The sequence below is a fragment of the Pogonomyrmex barbatus genome, unplaced genomic scaffold (genome assembly GCF_055798465.1).
Source record: "Pogonomyrmex barbatus isolate J1 unplaced genomic scaffold, ASM5579846v1 scaffold1, whole genome shotgun sequence".
In the NCBI taxonomy this organism is placed as follows: Eukaryota; Metazoa; Arthropoda; class Insecta; order Hymenoptera; family Formicidae; genus Pogonomyrmex; species Pogonomyrmex barbatus.
Genome location: NW_028297098.1, coordinates 16,811,499 through 16,832,172, shown reverse-complemented (window position 1 = coordinate 16,832,172; position 20,674 = coordinate 16,811,499). Strand labels below are relative to the sequence as shown.

General features: G+C 39.4%; 2 protein-coding genes across 4 annotated transcripts in view; both read left to right on the top strand.

The window, feature by feature from the left end:
• Positions 1–10,157, top strand: part of LOC105432307 (Down syndrome cell adhesion molecule 1) — a 68,325-nt gene extending 58,168 nt beyond the window's left edge. The window contains exons 17-28 of the mRNA XM_089074331.1: positions 4–175; positions 314–583; positions 665–896; positions 973–1,149; positions 1,229–1,395; positions 1,721–1,963; positions 2,365–2,520; positions 3,033–3,170; positions 3,971–4,161; positions 4,326–4,686; positions 5,102–5,159; positions 6,304–10,157. Of these exons, the coding sequence (XP_088930457.1) occupies positions 4–175; positions 314–583; positions 665–896; positions 973–1,149; positions 1,229–1,395; positions 1,721–1,963; positions 2,365–2,520; positions 3,033–3,170; positions 3,971–4,161; positions 4,326–4,686; positions 5,102–5,159; positions 6,304–6,388 (2,250 nt within the window). The 3' untranslated portion in view covers positions 6,389–10,157. The remainder of the gene's footprint in view (positions 1–3; positions 176–313; positions 584–664; positions 897–972; positions 1,150–1,228; positions 1,396–1,720; positions 1,964–2,364; positions 2,521–3,032; positions 3,171–3,970; positions 4,162–4,325; positions 4,687–5,101; positions 5,160–6,303) is intronic.
• A 1,108-nt stretch (positions 10,158–11,265) lies between these two features.
• LOC105432306 (protein dpy-30 homolog) lies at positions 11,266–17,945 on the top strand. 3 transcript variants are annotated; one of them, XM_011647052.2, is made up of 6 exons: positions 11,266–11,420; positions 11,481–12,190; positions 12,651–12,803; positions 12,932–13,008; positions 13,364–13,645; positions 15,211–17,945. In XM_011647052.2, exons 2-5 carry the CDS (start codon positions 12,181–12,183, stop codon positions 13,604–13,606), a joined length of 483 nt encoding a protein of 160 aa, XP_011645354.2. In that variant the 5' UTR covers positions 11,266–11,420; positions 11,481–12,180; the 3' UTR covers positions 13,607–13,645; positions 15,211–17,945. The 3 variants fall into 3 exon arrangements, with proteins under 3 accessions (XP_011645354.2, XP_011645353.1, XP_088928249.1); XM_011647051.2 differs by lacking the exon at positions 15,211–17,945 and having other exon boundaries at positions 11,267–11,420; positions 11,481–12,139; positions 13,364–14,001; XM_089072123.1 differs by lacking the exon at positions 15,211–17,945 and having other exon boundaries at positions 11,275–11,420; positions 11,469–12,190; positions 13,364–14,001.
• The last annotated feature ends 2,729 nt before the right edge of the window (positions 17,946–20,674 follow it).

Genomic DNA, 20,674 nt, shown 5'->3' with positions numbered 1-20,674 from the left:
ACTAAAGCAGATAATGCAGAAGAACCAACAAGTCAAAAAGTAGCGCCGAATCAATTAACTCATGAAGCGTCTGGATTAGACAAGCAACTTAGATATGAATTTTGGGTAACTGCTAGCACAAACATCGGCGAAGGGGAAGCTTCTAAGATCGTAACTTTGGGGCCAAGCGTTCGAGGTAAAATTTTTTATTTTTTAATTTACGAAAAGTTTGCATTTTAAGTGAATTAAGTTAAATCGAATTGCTTTAATAGATTTCTTATTCTTAGAAATCAAAGAATGTTTCTAAGTTTTATATTTTATTACATACTTACAGTACCAGCTAAGATCGCATCATTCGATGACAAGTTCACCGCTACATACAAAGAGGACGTCAAGCTACCTTGTCTCACTGTCGGCGTACCTACACCGGAAGTAACATGGAAAGTACGAGGTGCTATTCTTCAACCAAGCGATCGATTGAGACAATTACCCGAGGGATCGTTATTCATCAAAGAAGTTGACCGTGCGGACGCAGGAGAATATTCTTGTTACGTAGAAAATTCTTTTGGACATGACACTGTGACTCATCAGCTGGTTGTACATGGTACGTAAATATTAAACCTATATATTTTATTAAATAATTTTAATTATCGTTTATACTAAGATTAAGTTATATTTTTTTCAGCTCCCCCACACTCGCCTCAAGTCACTCTTACCGCTACTACTACCAATTCCTTGACAATGAAGTTACGTCCTCATCCCACCGATAATGCACCGATTCATGGTTATACGATTCACTACAAACCCGAATTCGGTGATTGGGAAACTGTTCAGATTAGTTCCACGGCACAGAAATATACTCTCGAAAATCTGTGGTGCGGCTCTCGATATCAGATCTATGTCACAGCTTACAACGGGTAATTTTATTCGGAATAATAAGATAGTTTTTGTAATAAAATGAATTTATACAGAGAATGAATGAATTTTTTGCAGAATTGGAATAGGCGATGCTTCGGACATTTTGAATACGCGCACAAAAGGCTCCAAACCGATCATTCCGGAAGCGCAGAGATTTATCGAAGTATCCACGAATAGCATCTCATTGCACCTGAGTGCCTGGTCTGATGGTGGCTGTCCTATGTTGTACTTCGTTGTTGAACATAAGAAGAAGTAAGATGAAAAGATAATGACGAACATCCGGTCGATCAATCGAATTGATAGTTAAAGGCACGTGCTTCACATTTTTCAGAATGCAACAGGAATGGAATCAGGTCTCCAACAACGTAAAGCCAGGCGCTAATTTTGTAGTACTGGATCTGGATCCCGCTAGTTGGTATCATTTGCGTGTTACGGCTCATAATAATGCCGGTTTTGCCGTAGCCGAATACGAATTTGCGACTTTGACAGTGACTGGCGGTAAGTGTGGGTGCTTTGACGCGCAGCGGCGCCTCGTAGCCGGTGCCAATGGTGACTGGATTGAACGGTCGCCAAAACGTTTTCTGTTCCAGGCACCATTGCACCGGCCCGCGAGCTACCGGACGTGAACGGTGGTGGCAACGACGAAGACCCGATGAAAATTTTCATGGCTAACTTAAATCTGGTCGTGCCTGTGGTAGCAGCCATACTTGTTATAATCGTTGCCGTCATCGTGATCTGCGTTCTCAGGGGAAAGGGCCACGGTAGCGATAAAGGTAAAGAGATCTGTTTTAATCATCATACGTCCATTTCTCTCTTTGAACAGGCACGATCGCACCTCCCGTACGTAACGGCGGCAATGACAACAGCGGGGATGTGAGACGGTATTTCCCGTGGTTACCCAATTGGCTCGACGTAAACGTGGTAGTACCGGTCGGCGCAACGATTGTTGTCATAATAGTAGGAATAGTTGTCATTTGCGTGGCACTCTCGAGAAGAACTCGAGGCCCGGAACAAACACGGCTGCGAGGTATCTCTTCAGCCGACGAGAAATATTACGAGGGACAATGTATACAAATTTTTTTTAATTACTTTTACTTGTTAAGTCGCATAAAGACGGTGGAAGTTCGTCGGGAAATGAAATATAGTGATTTTTTCTTAATCTTAATTAATTAGATAAAGTAAGTAAAAACATATCAAGAAAAAATCAATTTTTCTTTTTAGTAAACTATCGTAACATATTGTATTTTTTACAATACTGTACATCACAATAATTTTCTGACGATCAATCCACGCGTCGACCACCCTAGTCTTGAAAATCTCTTAAACATTCTAACTTCATAATTCTCTTCCTAGGTTTTCCTTTTATTTCACAAGCGTGGGTGATGGCATACATAATCAATATAATACATCGATTATATTGAGACGTATGCGCATTCACATTTATTCAATTAAATGCCCTTATTTTAGATGACGTAGTCTATCAACAAACCGGAGTTGGCGGCGCTACCCTGGACAAACGCAGATCTGATCTTCGCGACGAACTGGGATATATTGCACCACCGAATCGCAAGCTTCCACCTGTACCCGGCTCGAATTACAACACCTGCGATCGTATCAAGCGAGGTACAGTTATAAGTAAGCCACAACTGCCAACACTTACCTTTTAGACCAATTTCAACTACTACTTGTCTAGTTGTTGTCGCATCGGCACGATAGTTCCTTCTTTCATCTTTTCTCAAGGGATACACATCGAGATTTGCACATACAACGTTAGGCTCCTAATGAAGTCAAACAGATCTCCAGACCAGACAAAACCCATACACACAATCATACATTGCCAGTTTCTTTTTTCGTTCGCCACGCTTCGAAATGTTCTGATATTTGTTACCGAGATCTATGTCCCTCCAGCGGAAATATAACGTTTGTTCCTACTGTTTGCGCTTACCACGCCGTTGGTGTCTAACGAGTATCAACTGTACTAATTCGCATATTAATTATGACGGTCTTAAAATTAAAAAGAACGTCTCCCAAAAGTAAATTTAAATTTTCTAAAAAGAACAGGGTGGTTAGTTGGCGGTGACGAATCTTGATAGGCACCAGCGTGTCGTACGACCTTTGTAGTATGTGTTCGATAGGTGGAACTGGCTCGTTAAGGAGTCACTCGACGTGGGATCCGAGACGACACATGTATGAGGAATTGAGTCACTACGCGCCCAACAGGAGATGCCCACCGCCACCACGTATGGGCAGCGCAGATGGTCTTTCGCACAGAGGTTGGTAATAGCAATTTTGGTTAAGAGGGCATTTGCGGCATTGTCCGATCGCCCTACAAGACTGATAATCGCAGGCCGGAGCCGGCGATGTCGCTGGCTCGTCCCAGCCGGTCTTCGTAAGTCCCCCTTCGTTACGTGAATCTTATCACCTTAACGGCACGTCTCGTTTCTCAGTGTTTGCACGTTTTCGCATGCCTGCGCTCTTCCGCACGCCGACAAATAACACGAACAACATAGGAAGGAATTATTTCATTCACTTACTCATCGTCTTTTCTATGAAGGAAATCTTTTATGCCCGTTATCGTCATATTGATTTAGGTTTTTAAAATAAATAAGATAATTGAAAATTTTTAAACATAAAATTCAATCGACTAATTAATTGAATGTAGTATTATTTTGTGTATAATAAAGATTACTAATAATTAATCGATAAGATGATTGAGCGTTAACTTAAGTTTATTTAAATATATTTTTAATATAAGCATGATCAAATCAAATTTAATGATTTAACATAGAATGAGAATCGAGGAAAGAAGAAACGTTAAAGTGAGTAAAAGAAAGTTCTTTGCTCGTTTAAATTTGAATAGAAAACGCATGTTAAATCAAGAAATAAAAAAGATTGCTTATAAATAATTTTTCTCAACTTTATTCTCGATCATGCTAAATTTAGAGATTGTTATAAAAAAACTTTACACGCGTGAAGCAATCTTTAAAGCATTTTTTATCGTCCAATAAATCATGTCTCGTAGATTTTCCGCCTATAGCGACAGAGTCTACCCTGGTTGATTATCCGTTTCTAGGTATGGAAGATGAGATTTGCCCCTATGCTACTTTCCATCTACTGGGATTCCGCGAGGAAATGGATCCGAGCAAAGCTATGCAATTCCAGACCTTCCCTCACCCAGGAAATGGCCATTCTGGTACTATGGGACCACCTGTAGGACATCCGACTAATGCTTCTGCTCATAGCCGTTCTGGATCTCAATCTATGGTACTTTACATCTTTTTGCGAGTTTAAGCAATATATATTCGAATTGCGTTACAAATATAAAAAAAATTCATAATATTTGTAAAAGCTAATGATTTTAAATTGTTTAAATTAACTTTGCAACTATCGATAACTATCGCTGGAATTGTAATCAATTTTTTCCATAGCCTCGTCAAAATGGTCGCTATTCTCGAGTACCATCTCAAGGAGGTGGCAGCGGCACGCATAACGTCTTCTCGCCCGAATACGACGATCCGGCTAATTGCGCTCCCGAAGAAGACCAATATGGATCACAATACGGACAATATGGCGCACCTTACGATCACTATGGATCTCGCGGATCAGTCGGACGTCGTAGTGTAGGCTCGGCTCGCAACATTCCCATCTCTGGATCGCCGGAACCGCCACCACCGCCACCGAGGAACCACCAAGATCAGAATAACTCTAGCTTCAATGACAGCAAGGAGAGCAACGAGATCAGCGAGGCCGAGTGTGATCGCGATCAGCTTGTCAACCGCAACTACGGCGGTCAGTAGAAAGATTCGCGACAGCTCGGAGAACGAGCAAGGGGGAGACCATGAAACTGGGGCTCGATTTGATTCGATGGGGAAGACATAAGCTTCGCCTTTCCCATTTGAATCTTACCAGTCCGATAACGTGCTCCCTCTCGAGGAACGATCTCGCTCTAATTCAGCTCTACTATTGATGCTCGTTTCATATGCACTAAGCATTATTAGGCGTACGACGGCTCATTATGCGGACATATCGCATGGCGGGCGAGTCGCGAATGAAGAAGACTCACCGCGAATTATGTGTTTTTCTTTCTTTTTTTTTTGTCTTTTTTAATCCTAATCATTTATATAGTTTCCACAAATTGCATGTTACGTGTTGTCGTAGTAGTTTAATCGTTGTGTCAATCGTGCCGTGTGTTTTTCTATTTCAGTGAATGCTCGCGGCAAGGACGGCATGACCACCGAGGAGATGCGTAAACTCATAGAGAGGTCAGTAGAGCGCGAGTGAGTTTGGTTAACGGTGAACGGTTTAATGGCGTTACACCGTTCCTGCCGCTGTGTCTCGAGCGATTTCATTTTCGCACGAGAGCTGTAATTGCCGATATCATACCGCGGTAAAATATCCCGCGGATATTTTTCTGAATTGAGCGATGTTTTACAATCGTTCATCGCGGCGTCGACCGCGATCTGATTGGTCTCTACGCGTTTTTCTTTAAAGAATCACGCCATCGATTAATCCCAATTCGCTTCTTCACTATATTCGCCTTCGTTCGAATACTCTGGTATTCGTGCGCGATTGAATTATCGATTGACAACGATCGAGTGCACGGTGGTTCACTAGCGACCGAAGAGCCTCGAATATTTAACTATTAACTATTTAACGGACGACTGATCTTTTCTTGTTTCATGACTAATTACGCAGGAAGCCGTAAGTTCGTTAAACATAATCAAGTTCAGGGTGTACAAACGTTAAAGTCATGTCAAGAGCTTTTGAGATGCGTCATACCATTTTCTAATGATTTTTATCATCCCATTGAAGTTCGGCTACCCGATTTGTTTTGCGACGAACAGAGTAGACGATTTTTCAAAATATTGCTTTCGGACATGACAAATCCTCAATCTCCACGTATCGATAATGCTTTACATGTGCTCGCATGTAGCTTTGATGAATAATGCTTTGTGCAACGTGTAGTTGTGTAATTAATTCGAAGCTAGAATGTGCGATAGAGATATGATGCTATTGTATTCGTATTTTCACCGCAGCTTGCTTTATCACTACTATTAAATTTGTTTTTCGAACTGCTTACATTATTAATAATTGATATGTTTACGATCGTCATTGTTATATTTTGTTTTCCTCATAACATTATTAATATCATTGCCGTCATAGTTGATGTAGTTGTTATAGCGCATGTTTCGCATACGGATCTCTTCTTTTAACGGCAATTGCTAATATTAATACATCAAACAAGACAAACGCTTCTTTTTAATGTTAAAAATAAAGACGTTAAAATTTGCTGTTCAATAAAAAAAAAACATGCGGAAGAGATCTGCGAGCGAAAGGAATTGTTGAAGTTACATGGTAAAACGACCGGTCGATGTCGGATGCCGAAAACGCAAATTCCTGTTGCAGAAACGAAGCTCCCGGCCGGCAAACCGGCGGCCCCCACGGCGGTCACGGGGGACTCCTCACACCCTACGATACTGTGGCAGTGTAACCTGTAAATCGTCATCTTCCGTGGTCTTCCGCCTCTCTCGAAAGCCAATGAGAGCCAGGAAAAAAGCAGCCGAGAGACGCGGAAATGAAGCGCACGCCAACTCTTCCCCCGGTGCTGTCGTCGGTCCAATTTGCAACGATTTACGGTAGAAATTAGAGACGTCGTCGCGAGTAGATAGATTCGATTACCGTGTAAGGTGTACGCGTATTGATATCATCTCAAGATCGTGATTACGGACGAGGATTTTTCAGCCCGCCTCGCGAAATGGGACCGCCTCCTTCGCCCTCGCCATATCACGTGATTTTTCTCTTTCTCTCGCTCTTCGGCCTTCCGCTCTTTCCTTGTACTTCCTCGGGTACATTCGTTTGCATTTGATCCTAGGGGAAGGCCCGAAACTCAAAAACTGCCTTGTTTTTGATAAATTTTTTCGAACCAATTCAGTCGATTACGCACATCGAGGAAGGCCAGACTCAAGACTGTCTGTATTTACTGCCCTTATGCGAAGGAGGCACAGCGATTCGTGAGGTCAGTCATGCTTCGTTCGTAAGTTCTTGCGAGTCCTAGAACTCCTCACGCACGTTCGATTACATTGTGTCAATTTTTTCATACTAACAGAAGAAAATGATTTGATACATCTTCCTTCTTGATGATGACATGTCCGAACATGACGTGATTTAATGAAGATATTTGATGAGACGAACTTATTATTAATAAACCCGTGACAAAATATTTCAATGATCAGAGAGACAATTTGCATTTTCTCGCGCGCTGTCATCGAACGTGTATACGCGGAATTCGAGGCTCGAGAGACTGCCGCGAAAGAGACTGTCCTGTAGGAAGGCGAACACAGCCGGAAGTCGTGTTCGCGGACGCTCAGCTGCGGCAGAGACGCGGCCCGCGATGGTGCTCTCGGCGACGGTGGATTTAAACGGGGGTCTTCTGATATATATCCAGGATATAATCCTAGGTTACATTCGTCGCAGGAGTAATGGGAAAAAAAAATGAAACGTATAAACGACATATATGCGTATACATGAGATTAGTTGGTCGCTTTTTAAGTCATGGTTGTGCCACACTGCCGCTCCCTGCGGGCGTACGATATATAGATACATATACGTACACATATACTACATATATACATATACTGTACGATTTATAATTTCGTAACGAAGGTTGTGTCCCTTCCCCTTATCTCCCTCCCCCCCCCCTTGATGATCAGTGATCTTGAGTCTCGACGTCGCGGAGAGCAAAGTTTATAGGGTACGTCATCGCTTTCTTTGTCTTTCGTCGTTATCCTTCTAGCGATCCGTTTAGGCGATCGATTCGAGATATTCCTATCGCTCGAAAGGGGAGAAATCCCGTACACATACACACACACACACACACATACAAAACGCCGATCGACTGTCCGTAGGAAGAACAACGCGGCAAGCCATCGAGGGAACGCTTCGATACACGGCAGGCCAGCCACAATAACGTTTACATCATCGCCACGCGCGCAATATACGTCACACTACACTTGCTGTCGTCCTATATGATATAAATATTTAGTCCGCTGTAAACACCTAATTATCCCCCCGTGCTAATCTTCTACGATCGATTGCGACGTACCGATAAGATTCACTGATATCGCGACGATGATCGTTACAGGTGTAAGCGATTCGAGTAATAAAGAAGCTGGTTTAACGTAGATAGCTCGTAAGTCGGACGGATGGTCGCGAGAAGGCGTCGTTGGATCTTCGCGACGAGGCGAGAAGTCGGGATTTGGTTTAGCGGAACGGATTAACTTCAGAACGCGATGGATTGGAAGGTGATCTGTCTTGTCTTGTCTTGTCTGTCCGCGATCGGACGATTGACCTTTTGCTGGTTCGACGAACGAACGAAGCGGATGCTTCCCGAACTTTTTCGCCTGTGTCATCACCAGCCCCGACATCGCGCTACGTCGCGATCACGACGCCGTGTCTCATAGTTCGTTTTTATCACGATACTATTTCTAAATATATACATACAAATATAAATATAAATATATATTATGTATACACTAACTATATATACATACGTTGTAAGTAGCTATTTCTAGGTGTCGCATTTGTTTGCCGAAGCGATGCACGAGCCGGCTTCCAGTTGGGCGGCTAAGCCAAGAAGCACCCCTGAGAAACATTTGTCACGCGAGTTGCGACATTAATTACTCCGTATATTTAATTCTGGATGCAATCGTGTTGAACATGCAACATTTTACGTGTTATCGTTCCTTGTTAGCGTTACCGTTAATTTAATTCATCTAATTATTAGATTTTATGTAATTTATTAAATTAATTTATCGATTAAATGTTTGGTGACTCTTGTTTGACATTAAGATTTTTGGTATATTACTACTACTACATAACAAGTAATCCCAAAGTTATCTTCAGTCGAGCCGCTATTAGTATGGCCTAAATTGCCACTGCCATCGTTTCTTGTTATTCACGTGAGTGAGATTAGAATGGAAAATGCGCACACACAGACTGCCGAGAGAATTTTCGAGATGTTTGAATAAAATTTCAAGGGTGCTTCAACCGCACGAGCCGCTTCTGCTCTCGCAGAGGAATTCCTACCCTCTGCCATTTGAAACTGGCCGCGGCTCGACGCGCCAACGCACTTTTACTCATCGATGTGATTTTAAAAGGCTGCGCAAAAAGCCTCGTGTCTCGTGTATATGTTACGATCGCGCTCTTACCGTAATTAACCGTAGCCGTATCTCGTCCCAAGTCACCCTTTACGACTTATAGTATCACGTTCTACTCACTTAACTCGCCCCTGCGAAATCTTGTCGCTTCGAATCGCTTCCGAATCTAATCAGAGCTAAGCCACGGCACAGGCCGATATTGATGATAACAATTGATGATGATAACGATATTAATGCATTCGTATGTAGCGATATGATCATGTCCGCGTGCTATCTTGATCGCGGCTCATCTTTTGTCCTAAGCAATGTGGACGTCCGCGACGTCGCACAGGTGATAGAAATTTATGTTGTAAGCGGGGCCCGGGGTGATCGGTAAAAGGGGCTACAAACGAGACGTTTAGCGACAATCAGTTAAATCGAATTTCGGCTAAACATTAAATGTTTTTCGCAGCTGAAACGCATTGACGACGATTGAGTAATACGACTTAAAGACTGAGAATTTACGTCCATGTTTGCTTATCACTTCATTCACTTCTCGTGCTTGCGATTGCTTTGCCCTCAGTAGCATTCTCGATAAGATTGGTATATTCGCGATTCGATACCCTTCTTGCCGGACACCCCCGAGCCCAACGTTCGCTCGTCGCGCTTTTCATGATCGACGTATACTGCGTGGTAATTCTTTGCAGGGCTCGACGTTACTTTTTTAAGAGACGCTGCGAAGCGCGTCGCTCGCTTGTGTATGCTTGATTGATAATATGCGTTGAAAGCATCTTGGCTGTTCTTTTTTGTACGACGGCGAACGCGGTTCTTCGAGCTCGTATCCTTCCTCCCTTATCATTCCGTCGCCTGTCAAACTTGAAGCGTTTCCTTCGTGTCCTTTTGACAATCCTCGCACGTGTGAAAGAATCGCGGGAACGCGTTTGATAATGGAAAAGAAAGGAGAGACTAAAAGAAAGAAAGAAGATGCGCGTAACATCCTCCGCGCTCGAGGAGACTCGAGGATCCGCTCGCGGTGTACCGTTTCCTCTCAACGCCACTACTTTATGTTTTTGTACCAAAGTTGTAGCGTCTAACTTTGCGTTAAATAAATAAACCTTAAAACGATCGCTGTCTCGTTTTTTTTTTCTAACCTTTCATCGATTATCTATATACGAGAGTATAAATGCATTTATTAAATAATACATTGTATATTAAAATCAAGATACTTTAATTCTTCAACTTTCTATACATTACATCAAGCCAGTTATGGATCGCAGGAACTATTTAAAAATTTATTCACTAAAAAATCTATTTTGATGTAATATAACTAAAAAAATACTATTTTGATGTAATATAAAATTTATGACATTTGCATTTTCATAATATTATGAATATTTATTAACAAAATATTAAATAATTATTGTACACTTCCAAGTTTAACACATTATATAAAATTAAATATTACATATTTAATTATAAATCTAACTTTATTATGAATTATGAAATAATTAGATTTAAATGGAAATATATAATATTAGAAAGAAGAGTAAATTACAGAATTAAATATTTATGAATACAATAAAATAGTTCATGTCTACATATAACATATATAATCTATGTAAATAATAAATAATCTATAGATCATCAAAAAAGTATTCTATTTTATATTGATTCTAATATTTTTAATTACTGTTATTTAGGCATAATTTTTAGAATATCAAAATAATAGATTTAAAGAACTTGATTTTATACTCCTAAAAAAGAAAAAAAGATGTTATGTATTATTCATTTTTTGTAAACTAAACAATATTGCAACTTTTTTTTTAAAACAGGTTAACATAAGTATTAATACTTCTATATAAATAGCTTTTATGTTAACTTTCATTATATAATTTTTAAATAAATTATAATTGAAATTTAATCTAACTAATTAAAAATGTTTGCAGAATATTTTTATAAAATTTTTTGCGAAAATACAATTCATAAAGATCAAATTTTATATATTTTATTACATATAGCAATATAATATTTGATATAATAAAAATTTGATACATTTTTATTGAAATTTGTTAATTTTTAATATTATATTTGCATTATTAGTATATTATTAGGTGTACAAAAAAGTTCTGAGCTTTAGATTTCATACAACTGAAATAATAATTTAAATGTTATATATCTTCCCGCCTTTTTGCGGTTTTAAAGCGTTGACATTTGGCCTTTTAAAATGCCATACGGTTTGGCATTTGATGCACATAACCTCAAAAATCAGTAGTGTTCACGATGGCAATAACAAAAGAGCATATTCGATTTTCCATCCACTTCGCGTTTCTGAAGAAAAATGCTGCTGAAGCCACTGCAATGATTTGTACTGCATATGGAGAGAACGCTGTAAGTCATACTACATGTAAAATTTTTGATACCATCTTTTACATGTAGTATGACTTACAGCGTTACGCAACAAACCATTTCCGTACGTTTACATACAATGAGAAAGGTTCAAAAGGAAGGCAGATGGGTTCCGCATGAATTGTCCGAAGACAACAAAAATCGTCGGCGTGACACTGCACTCACTTTGCTTTCAAAGTTCCGGAAAAAAGATTTTCTGCACAAAATCATTATAGGCGATGAAAAGTGGATTCTTTATGATAACCCTAAATGTAGAAAATCATGGGTTGACCCTGGTCAACCTTCGACATCGACGCCAAAGCCCAATATCCACGCTAAGAAGGTTTTGCTCTGTATCTGATGGGATTGGAAAAGTGTGTTGTATTACGAGTTGTTACAACCGGGTGAAACAATCACGGCAGACCGCTACCAAACAATTGATCAATTTGAGCGATGCATTAGAAGAAAAGAGGCCATTTACTGACTAAGGACGTCGTAAAGTGATCTTGCTTCATGACAATGCTCGACCACATGCGAAAGCGACTCAGGACCATATCTTTGCGTTAGGCTGAGAACTTCTCCCGCACGCGACGTATAGCCCAGACATAGCGCCTTCCGATTACTACCTATTCCGATCGCTGCAGCATCATTTGGCTGATACACATTTCGTGAGATTTGAAGAGATACGAAAATGCATTGATGACTTTATCGCTTCGAAGCCGGTGAGCTTCTATCGTCAAGGAATTCGCAAACTACCCGAAAGATGGCAAAAGGTCGTTGATGCAAACGGGGAATATTTCGCTGATTAATATTTTTTTGTTTGTTTTTGAATAAAGATTGAATTTTACAAAAAAAAGCTCAGAACTTTTTTGTACACCTAATAAAATCAGATAAATAATTTGAAATTTTAATTATTTTTTTCGCATTGTATCCTCTAATTTATAATAATTTATATTATATTGTCTGCATGAACAAGTTCGTGTAAACACAATATAAAGAAAACGTAAACAGTACCGTAAATATATAATTAATAATAAAATTATATCAATATTATAATTTCCTATTTAACAACTATAACTGTTACGTGCAGCATGCGTTATATTACATTATATTATTAAATGGAAAATTATAATATTAATATAATTTTACTATTAACTGATGTTTACCGTGAATTTATGGAGATATAATTTTTAAATCTACGGTACAATCCTAACGAGTTGTGTCTTTTTTCAGTCCATTTTGGTCCTGATCCACAGCCGCGGGTTTTCAAATGCTACTTTGTCGACGGCGCGCTTTTACCGGCTTGTCATTGGCAACGTTATCGCGGCGCGATAGTTCGACGTCCGTCGGCAGTGACGATTGTTTACACGATGGCGTCCGGCGGTGGTACGTGTCCACTTATTTTCTATTTCCGTGTAACCATGGGCCGGTCCGGCCATCGCGCGGCCAGACTCAACGCCCAAAATCGCGTTCTAATAACAACCGTTCACTCTTTTCTTCTTTTCTAACGATAGAAAACGCGACTGAGGAACGGACAGAAGCGTCAACGCCGGCTCAACCCGTCGCCAATGCCGTATCCGAGACAACTCACGTAAGTGAACACATAACCTAGAAATATCGTGATACAGCTGACGAACGGTGATTGTATTATACTTTATGTTACCGTCGAGCAAATCTGTCAGACAGACAAGACGCCTTTAAAATTGTGCGCGTTACAACGCAAAAGTTAGGTTAGACTCTCGCTTACGTGATTCTTATCGCTTATCGCCGGCTGTCTACCAGCTGATTATTTCCGCGAGAAAGCAATGATAATTTTACGAACAAGAATATACGTTTCGAAGAATTATGTATATAAGTTATATAATACATGCAAGCGACATTATATATCTGATATTTTTTTCCAGATATTCATTGATCTATAAATCTTGTGTCCTATTTGATTGCAGAAAGTAATAGGGATGGATAAGGATGGCGATCTGTCTGGCATACCAGCAAAGAAACCTCGCGTCGAAGTACAATCTCTTCCAACTAGACAGTATTTAGATCAGACAGTAGTGCCGATATTGCTGCAAGCGTTATCCTGTCTGGCCAAAGAGAGACCTGCTGACCCCATAAGCTTCCTTGCTGGTTATTTATTAAGAAACAAGAGTCAATACGACAGTGGCGGTTCACCGCCGACTAGTCAGTGAATGCTTCCACGCGCGTTTTATGGAAATGAATATTTCTTCGTAAGAAACTTTTGTTTTTTGGTTCTCTTTAAACACATATTTATGATAAACACATGCTTTTGTATTTTCGTATGGAATAAAAATGTGTTAGCTTTTTACTGTAGGGACGATAGTGATCTTTTGGCAAGATAATATGATGTTGTTCTGAGAAATATAATGTTGATTAGTATATTTTAAATATTCAAATTATTCAAAATAAATATTATCAACTTTTTCTGTACAAAGGCAACATCAAAATTGTCCTAATTGCAATAGTTATAACATTGCTTTCAAAGCAGTGAACATGAAAACGTCTTCTGTTGGAAAGAGTTAGTCTAATTTTTCTATGCAAATTTAAATAAAGAAAATTAAAGAAATGAGGTAGCAACTTTTCTAAGAGAATACCGCAAAATGTCTAAAATAAATTGACTTTTTTGGTTCAAGTTTTTATCAAGTCTAAATCTATGATGCGAATGTATAAGATAAAGGGCAGAGAGAAGGACCGCGATCCAATAAATCGTAATGAACCCTCTGCACTCGCGTCGATTTTAATTGGAACGACGATTTAATTGGAGGCAATTAAATGTAATCGCGCAATGAATCGGGGTTAAATTTATCTCGCGCTCCAATAAAATCGATAATTTACGTCAGACGTGCAACGTTCGCGAGTTGTGCCATTGCAAAGAGAATGCGGAAGAGAGGACGCCTGGGGGTATTACGTTTTATTATTCTTTGCGTCTTATTTTGTCTCTCGTGGCGATTTTCGACTCGACAAAAATTCGTTCGTTGGTCTCGTCGCCAGGATAATTGGACTCCCTTCGGGAGTCGTCGACGAGGTACAAGGAAAAGAAAATCCGTGTAGCAACGTCCGATTGTACTTCTCGGGCTTTAAATGACGACGCGAAAAGATATCGGGGTAATTTTGTGGCTGACAATTCGCGTGGCGACGTCATCGGACCTAGTCCAATTAACGGCAAGGGATCCTCTTGCCCGAGTTCTCGTATATCCTCTCGTGGAGTTCTCGACTTTTACCCGTAAACCCGTACATTGATCGCAAACTCTTAGTCCTTTGTTTTGTATTCGTTTAGCTGGTAGATGTCGCGTCTCTGCAATGATAAGATAAACGGTACTGAGCAGTATTTTTGCCAAACTTGAGTTTCCCGTATAAAGTACTTTATCAGTAATTTACTCGTCTTAGATGTTTTAAAGGTTAAAGAAATCATTCAGAGGAGTTTCGTGAAAAACAAGAAAAATTCAGAAAATTTTACGAAACAAGAAAAAAATGATATTTTGAATTGTTTCCTTTTCCTTTTTGTAATGAAAAGATAAAACCGTTATCTATTACTCATGTAATGACTTCAGAAAATCAATGTTAGTCTTAAATAATTTTGTTTTATGCGTACGTACAATACGAATATATATAAACTGGAGCGTTTTTTGACAATAAAACGCCATAGGGATCGGTCTGGATTTCGTCGGATAAGTGAAGGACCAGTACATTTTAGTGTTTTATGTGATTGCACAATGTGCGAGCGCATCGTTGAACGATGTAGTTTGTAATATTGGTTCTGTTTCTGTGTATTCAGAGTGAAATTCCACGTTTGCTGTTCATTCCTGCAACGGATCGCGAATAAACGCGCAAAAGCGGAAAGTCCACGCTCGCGGCACAATGCAGAAGTTCGACGCAACTGTCAATGACGCAGTAACATTCACCTTCACCTTTTTTCACTTCCTCGCGGGCGAGAAGCTCGCAATAGCTGTTTCCACGTCGTGTTGATCCTATCTCCTATCCACATTCCTGTTCTCCGTGCTTTCCCAGCTTCAGAACTATGTAAGTAGTTTTATGCAATATTAAAACATGAATGCACATAGTATCTCGACTAGTGCGCGTTTTTTTTTTTTTTTTTTTTTTTTTTTAGATATCAGCGATATAACGCAAGCTTAAATAAAATTTTGTTTTAAAAAATAAATTCAAAAATTTTTAATGAAATAATTTAAGATTATATGTATAATAAAAATCTGATTATTTTATCTAAAAAAAAAATCTAGATATTTTTTTAGATATTTTTTCTTATTCTAAGATATTTTTAAAAGCGCTTTTTGTTAATTGTTTTCCTAATTGATAATACTATGTGAAAGAAAACATATGTTTAAGCATAAATATGTTTCGCCGATTGCGACTGGTGTAATTTTCGCGAGTTCGACGATACAGGCACACGTAATGAAACACGACGACTGACGCGTGGTTACATTTTTACATCTCTACAATGTGCAGCATCGAATTTCGCGTCTACATCGAGAATTGAACTCGCTGAAATTGTACCGATTTCAATACTCGCTTTGTACACTGGCCGCGAGATTCCGAATAGATATCTTCCCTCCTATACCTTCCCTTCTATATCTATGCCACCCGTGTGGTTGCCGTATCGCACTCGATACGTGTGCAGTAATCACGTCGAACGCCAGGTCAGCAAATTTCGGAATTGTGCTAACAGTGACCGTGACCACATCACGTGTCGAACGTGTGATCCGAAAGATCGGCGGACCAAGGGATAGATCCCCGGACCATGTGTCCTTTCCGGAACTCCCTTACTGCGGCTCACCCCGCTATCGCGTACATATGCGCGCGATATGCGTACGTAGGGACGCGCATACTGCACGGGATGCACACGCGTGCACACTCAGACAGTCCACGGATAATCGAGGGCCCGTGGCTAATGGGCGAACCGTGTCACGGTTTTCGTCGAGGCGTGCAGGTTCAACCTGCCGGTTCGCGCCTGCACGCCCGCACTCGGGAGGACTCGGTCCAATTGGCACGCATATTGGAATTCTATTACCGGGATTACGGCCGGTAATTGCTCGGTTTAGCGCAATATCGCACGGCCGTCTGTGCGCGTCGTCGAGCCGCGTCGCGACGCTCCGGCAGGCCGACGGCGATCGTTCAGCGCGCGGATTAGCCGCGCGCCTAATCGCCGCTCGCGCGTGCTCGCGTCCCCCTCGTTATGATCGGCGACTAATTAGTGCTGAATGCTTTCCAAAAATGTTAATCACCTGCTTATTGTATTACCTTTAAATAGCAATCCAGATAATTATCAAAAATTACGCCTTTTTATATCAAGATATTATCAATTTTAAATGCCATTATCAAATGGACGTAATTGTACAAATGGTATTCATAAATTTTAATTTTAATACATTGCGGATCGCGAAATTTTTATTTCTATATCGACATTCTTTAATCAGATTTCAGATTTACTTTTATAGGAAAGATTTGGCTAATGGATTAGCAAGACTAGCGTAAACATAGTATCTATTTACTTGCTCTTCTGGCCGTTCGATTTCGATCTGCATTTGAGATCCGCAGCTCGAGAGCTCGGCAACTCGAACTGTTTGCGATGTACAACATCCTTTGTAAGGCTCAATTAGGGAATGGCGACTGCTAAGACGGATCGCAGAGCGACTTTGGCAAGTGAAAGCTAAGATTGATTAATTAATGCGGTAAAATAATGCCAATAATTAAGTAATGCAAGTCTCTGACTATTTCTGTATAGGAGAGATAAAACTACAATATTTATGATTAAAATATTGATGAGTAAATTATGCGCGTAATAATTTCTATGAATAAAATATAATTCGGATATTTTTAAGTGCATCATTAAATATGAATCATACATTTAAGATGTTAAGTATTTTTAAATAAATTTTATCCAATAAACTATATATTTTTACTTTTTATTTTTATATATTTTATATATTTTTACTTTTTTTTTATTAATATCGAGCAAAAAGATACATAATTTATGGTGCAATGGCAAATATTTTTTTTAGAAATAAGCGTTCGACATAATATTTTACAATCCTGCAGTTTAACATTCCTGTGTCAGGTTTTTTTCCGATATCATACACGGCAGAAATCACGGATTTATAGAGCGATTTTTTTTTTAAAGTCAGTCTCAGTGACAGAAACGGTGGTGGACGAAATTGCTGACGTTTCCGATCGACCGGAATAAGAATACAAGTCTTAGGAAGCGCGACGGGATTTTTAGAGATTCTCTTCACCGATGCGGCGCAGGATTATATAAAATGTTTCTACATAACCGAGAATTCTGCCGCAGCTCTCTGCTTCGCCGGAGTGTCGGGAAAAAGCGCTTACGCGACAGATTCGCGCAGGCTAAAGCTCTCCTTTCTCTCGTATTTTTTCGCTTTAGTTTTAACTGATAACGGCAAAAATATTTTTCGGCCTCGACCGCGAAAGGTGATACACGATCTTTTGTTGTCACAACAGAAAGCCGAAGCAATAAATATCGATATGAACCTTCAACCTTCTATATATTTTTACGATTAACTATGTTTCGGATTTCCAATCCTAACCATTGCGCACGAAGATCTATGTAAGTATTTACGAAATATTTTTTTGGAGGGGGGGGGGGATCTCGAAATTTTTTCTCTCTCTTTTTCATTTTGTTCATTAAATAAAATAAATCTTTTATGCTATTTTCGCAATGCGAGAAGCGTTGATTTGGATCAATACATTGTTCGTAATTGCAATCCTGTTATTTCAATATTGGATTGTAAATAATCCAATAATCGCATAATATAGATGTTTCGAATAATTACTAGCTTTCCGCGTCAGTGTTCGAATATCTGAATTTCAGAATAGAGAATTTCGCGCTGCTGTCCGAATATCTGAATATCCAAACTTCAAAATCCGGATTGGTTTTACTTTACCCGGATTATGCGTTTTGCTTTCCCGGACAAAGGAACTTCTAGTCTCCTCGATTTATCGTAATCACAGGAGATAATCACCGAGGAAAGCGCGAGTCGGCGCTTTTGAACGGGTTAATTCGCGAAGTGGCATTATTTCCGGCGAGATAGCCACGCTTTGGGGAGGGTCACTTCGTTATCGGGTAACGCGCGCAGTCAACAACCGCGACCTCCGCGGCACAGCACTGGCAACTTAAATATTTGTCGGAGATTATATTCATAGTCCGGGTTCGCGGGGCGACTTTTTAATCAGCTTGTCGGCGTTCTTGCTCGCGTTCTTCTCTCTGCCCTTCGCGTTCCGCCGAATTATCCCCGCGGGTCCGCCACAGATTTTCATTTCAGATTTGGCTGTGATACTCACTACGCGGACTCTGTGGAAGAAAATAGAAGTCTGCTCTCTCATCCCTTCCCCTCTCTGTCTTCCCCATTCCTCTTTCTCTCTCTTTTGATTTCAATCTGTTTGACGATCTACCTCTCGTACCATAGTTGTTCCTAGCGTGTGGCGACGACGGCGTCTCGACCCCAAGAAGACAACGAGACAAGACCCACGGCGGAGAGACGTACGTTATCAGGTTGCGGCATCGTTCGAATCCCAACTTGGTCCTATTTTCTCCTTGCGTGTTCGAGGCCGCGTCCTCTAGACTTACTGGTACCCGAAAGACCTCTCGAAGGTCGTCCAAGCGTAATTGCAGAAATCACTCATGTTACCTCCCGGTCAGACGATCTATTTGTTGAGTTCTTCTCCGGGAAATCTTCACGATCTTGATCTCTAATTTTTTTCCAGCGACCAATCTTATCGCTCGATCTATTCTTATCTCGATCTATTCTTATATCTATTCTTTACAGGAAATTTGTCATATAAATGAATAGCAATTAGATTTTTGACGTACAATTATAATTAAAAAGTTTTATTAAAATAACTTGTATAAAAATAACTGTATATTATAAAGGTTTATTAGATATATTTTTTTCTATAAAAAGAATATATCTAAAAAAAATTTATTAATTTTGACAGAGAAGTGTTAATTTTATGTTTTATTAGTGTTTTATTATATTTAATTTTAGTGTTTTATTTTATTAAAAAGCTTATACAAAATTAAAATCTGAGATGGAATGTATGGCTGTACGATGCACATGTCGTTTAATTAATTTCGGCTATAAATTAGAAGCATCATTTATAGATATTGTCTTTTTAAAGTATCTGAAATCGATACTACCATATCGTAAAATAATGGCACGTGATTATGACCGGGAAAATATTTCAAAGGTACACTGCACTATCGCAGCGGGTTATTATTACTCGATCGCGAGACTGTAAAATTCGATCTTGCGAACGAAATTGCGATCAGACTGAAGAGACTTTCGAAACGCGTGCGACTAGAATGTTCTCGATGCCGTCTAATGGTTGGAACTTTATCGGAAATAAATATTTTTTGCTTTTGCAATCATGTACCGTTACAAGAATGGTTAGTAAGGCGATATCGGCATTGCCTGCACGGCCTGCATCGATTCGATGAAACATTTCCACAAAACATTACCTTTCTTTCAATGGAGCTTAATGCACAGATCCACCCCCTATGGACTTCGGTTTTCGATCGCGAAGCTCTTTCCCACCTTTATCCTGTCTACCCCCTTTATCGTCTTCCCTCTGGCAGCAGGTCGGCGTCTCTCGGCAAAGCGCTTAATCCTCCGAGTCGAAAACCCCGATGGTATTACCGCAAACGTTGATTTGTGGTAGCGGTACCGGACATTATTTATAATTTGCGGGTATTAATAGCCGGCCTTACGTATAGCATCTATCCCCTCGATTCCATCTGCCTTTCCTCGTTCATTTTTGCCATTTTTCTTATCTTTATCCTGTTTATTTTTCATGAGAATAATGTCGTTTTCAAATCGAAACAGTATTAAACATGCTAATAAAAAGAATGTTTAATCTTAATTCTAATGTTGTATTTTTTTGTCAATTTGCCAATTAATTGCTTATTTTTTTAAATACTGTTATTATTATTCTAGAATCCGTTAATACCTTTTTATTCTTTTTATGAAAGATGTTTATTATTTTATGATATATATCGTTACAATATATATCAATAATTGATGTTACTATATTTTTAAAATAAATGTCTTTATACTGTGACATTGAGAATTTTTATATTTTATTTAATATATTATTAATGTATAATACATTTATATTACTCTTTTATACTATGTATTTAAAAACAGTAATTATATGAAAAGATAGTTTTGTTAAAAATTTAACTGGATACAGATCGGAAAATAATTTTA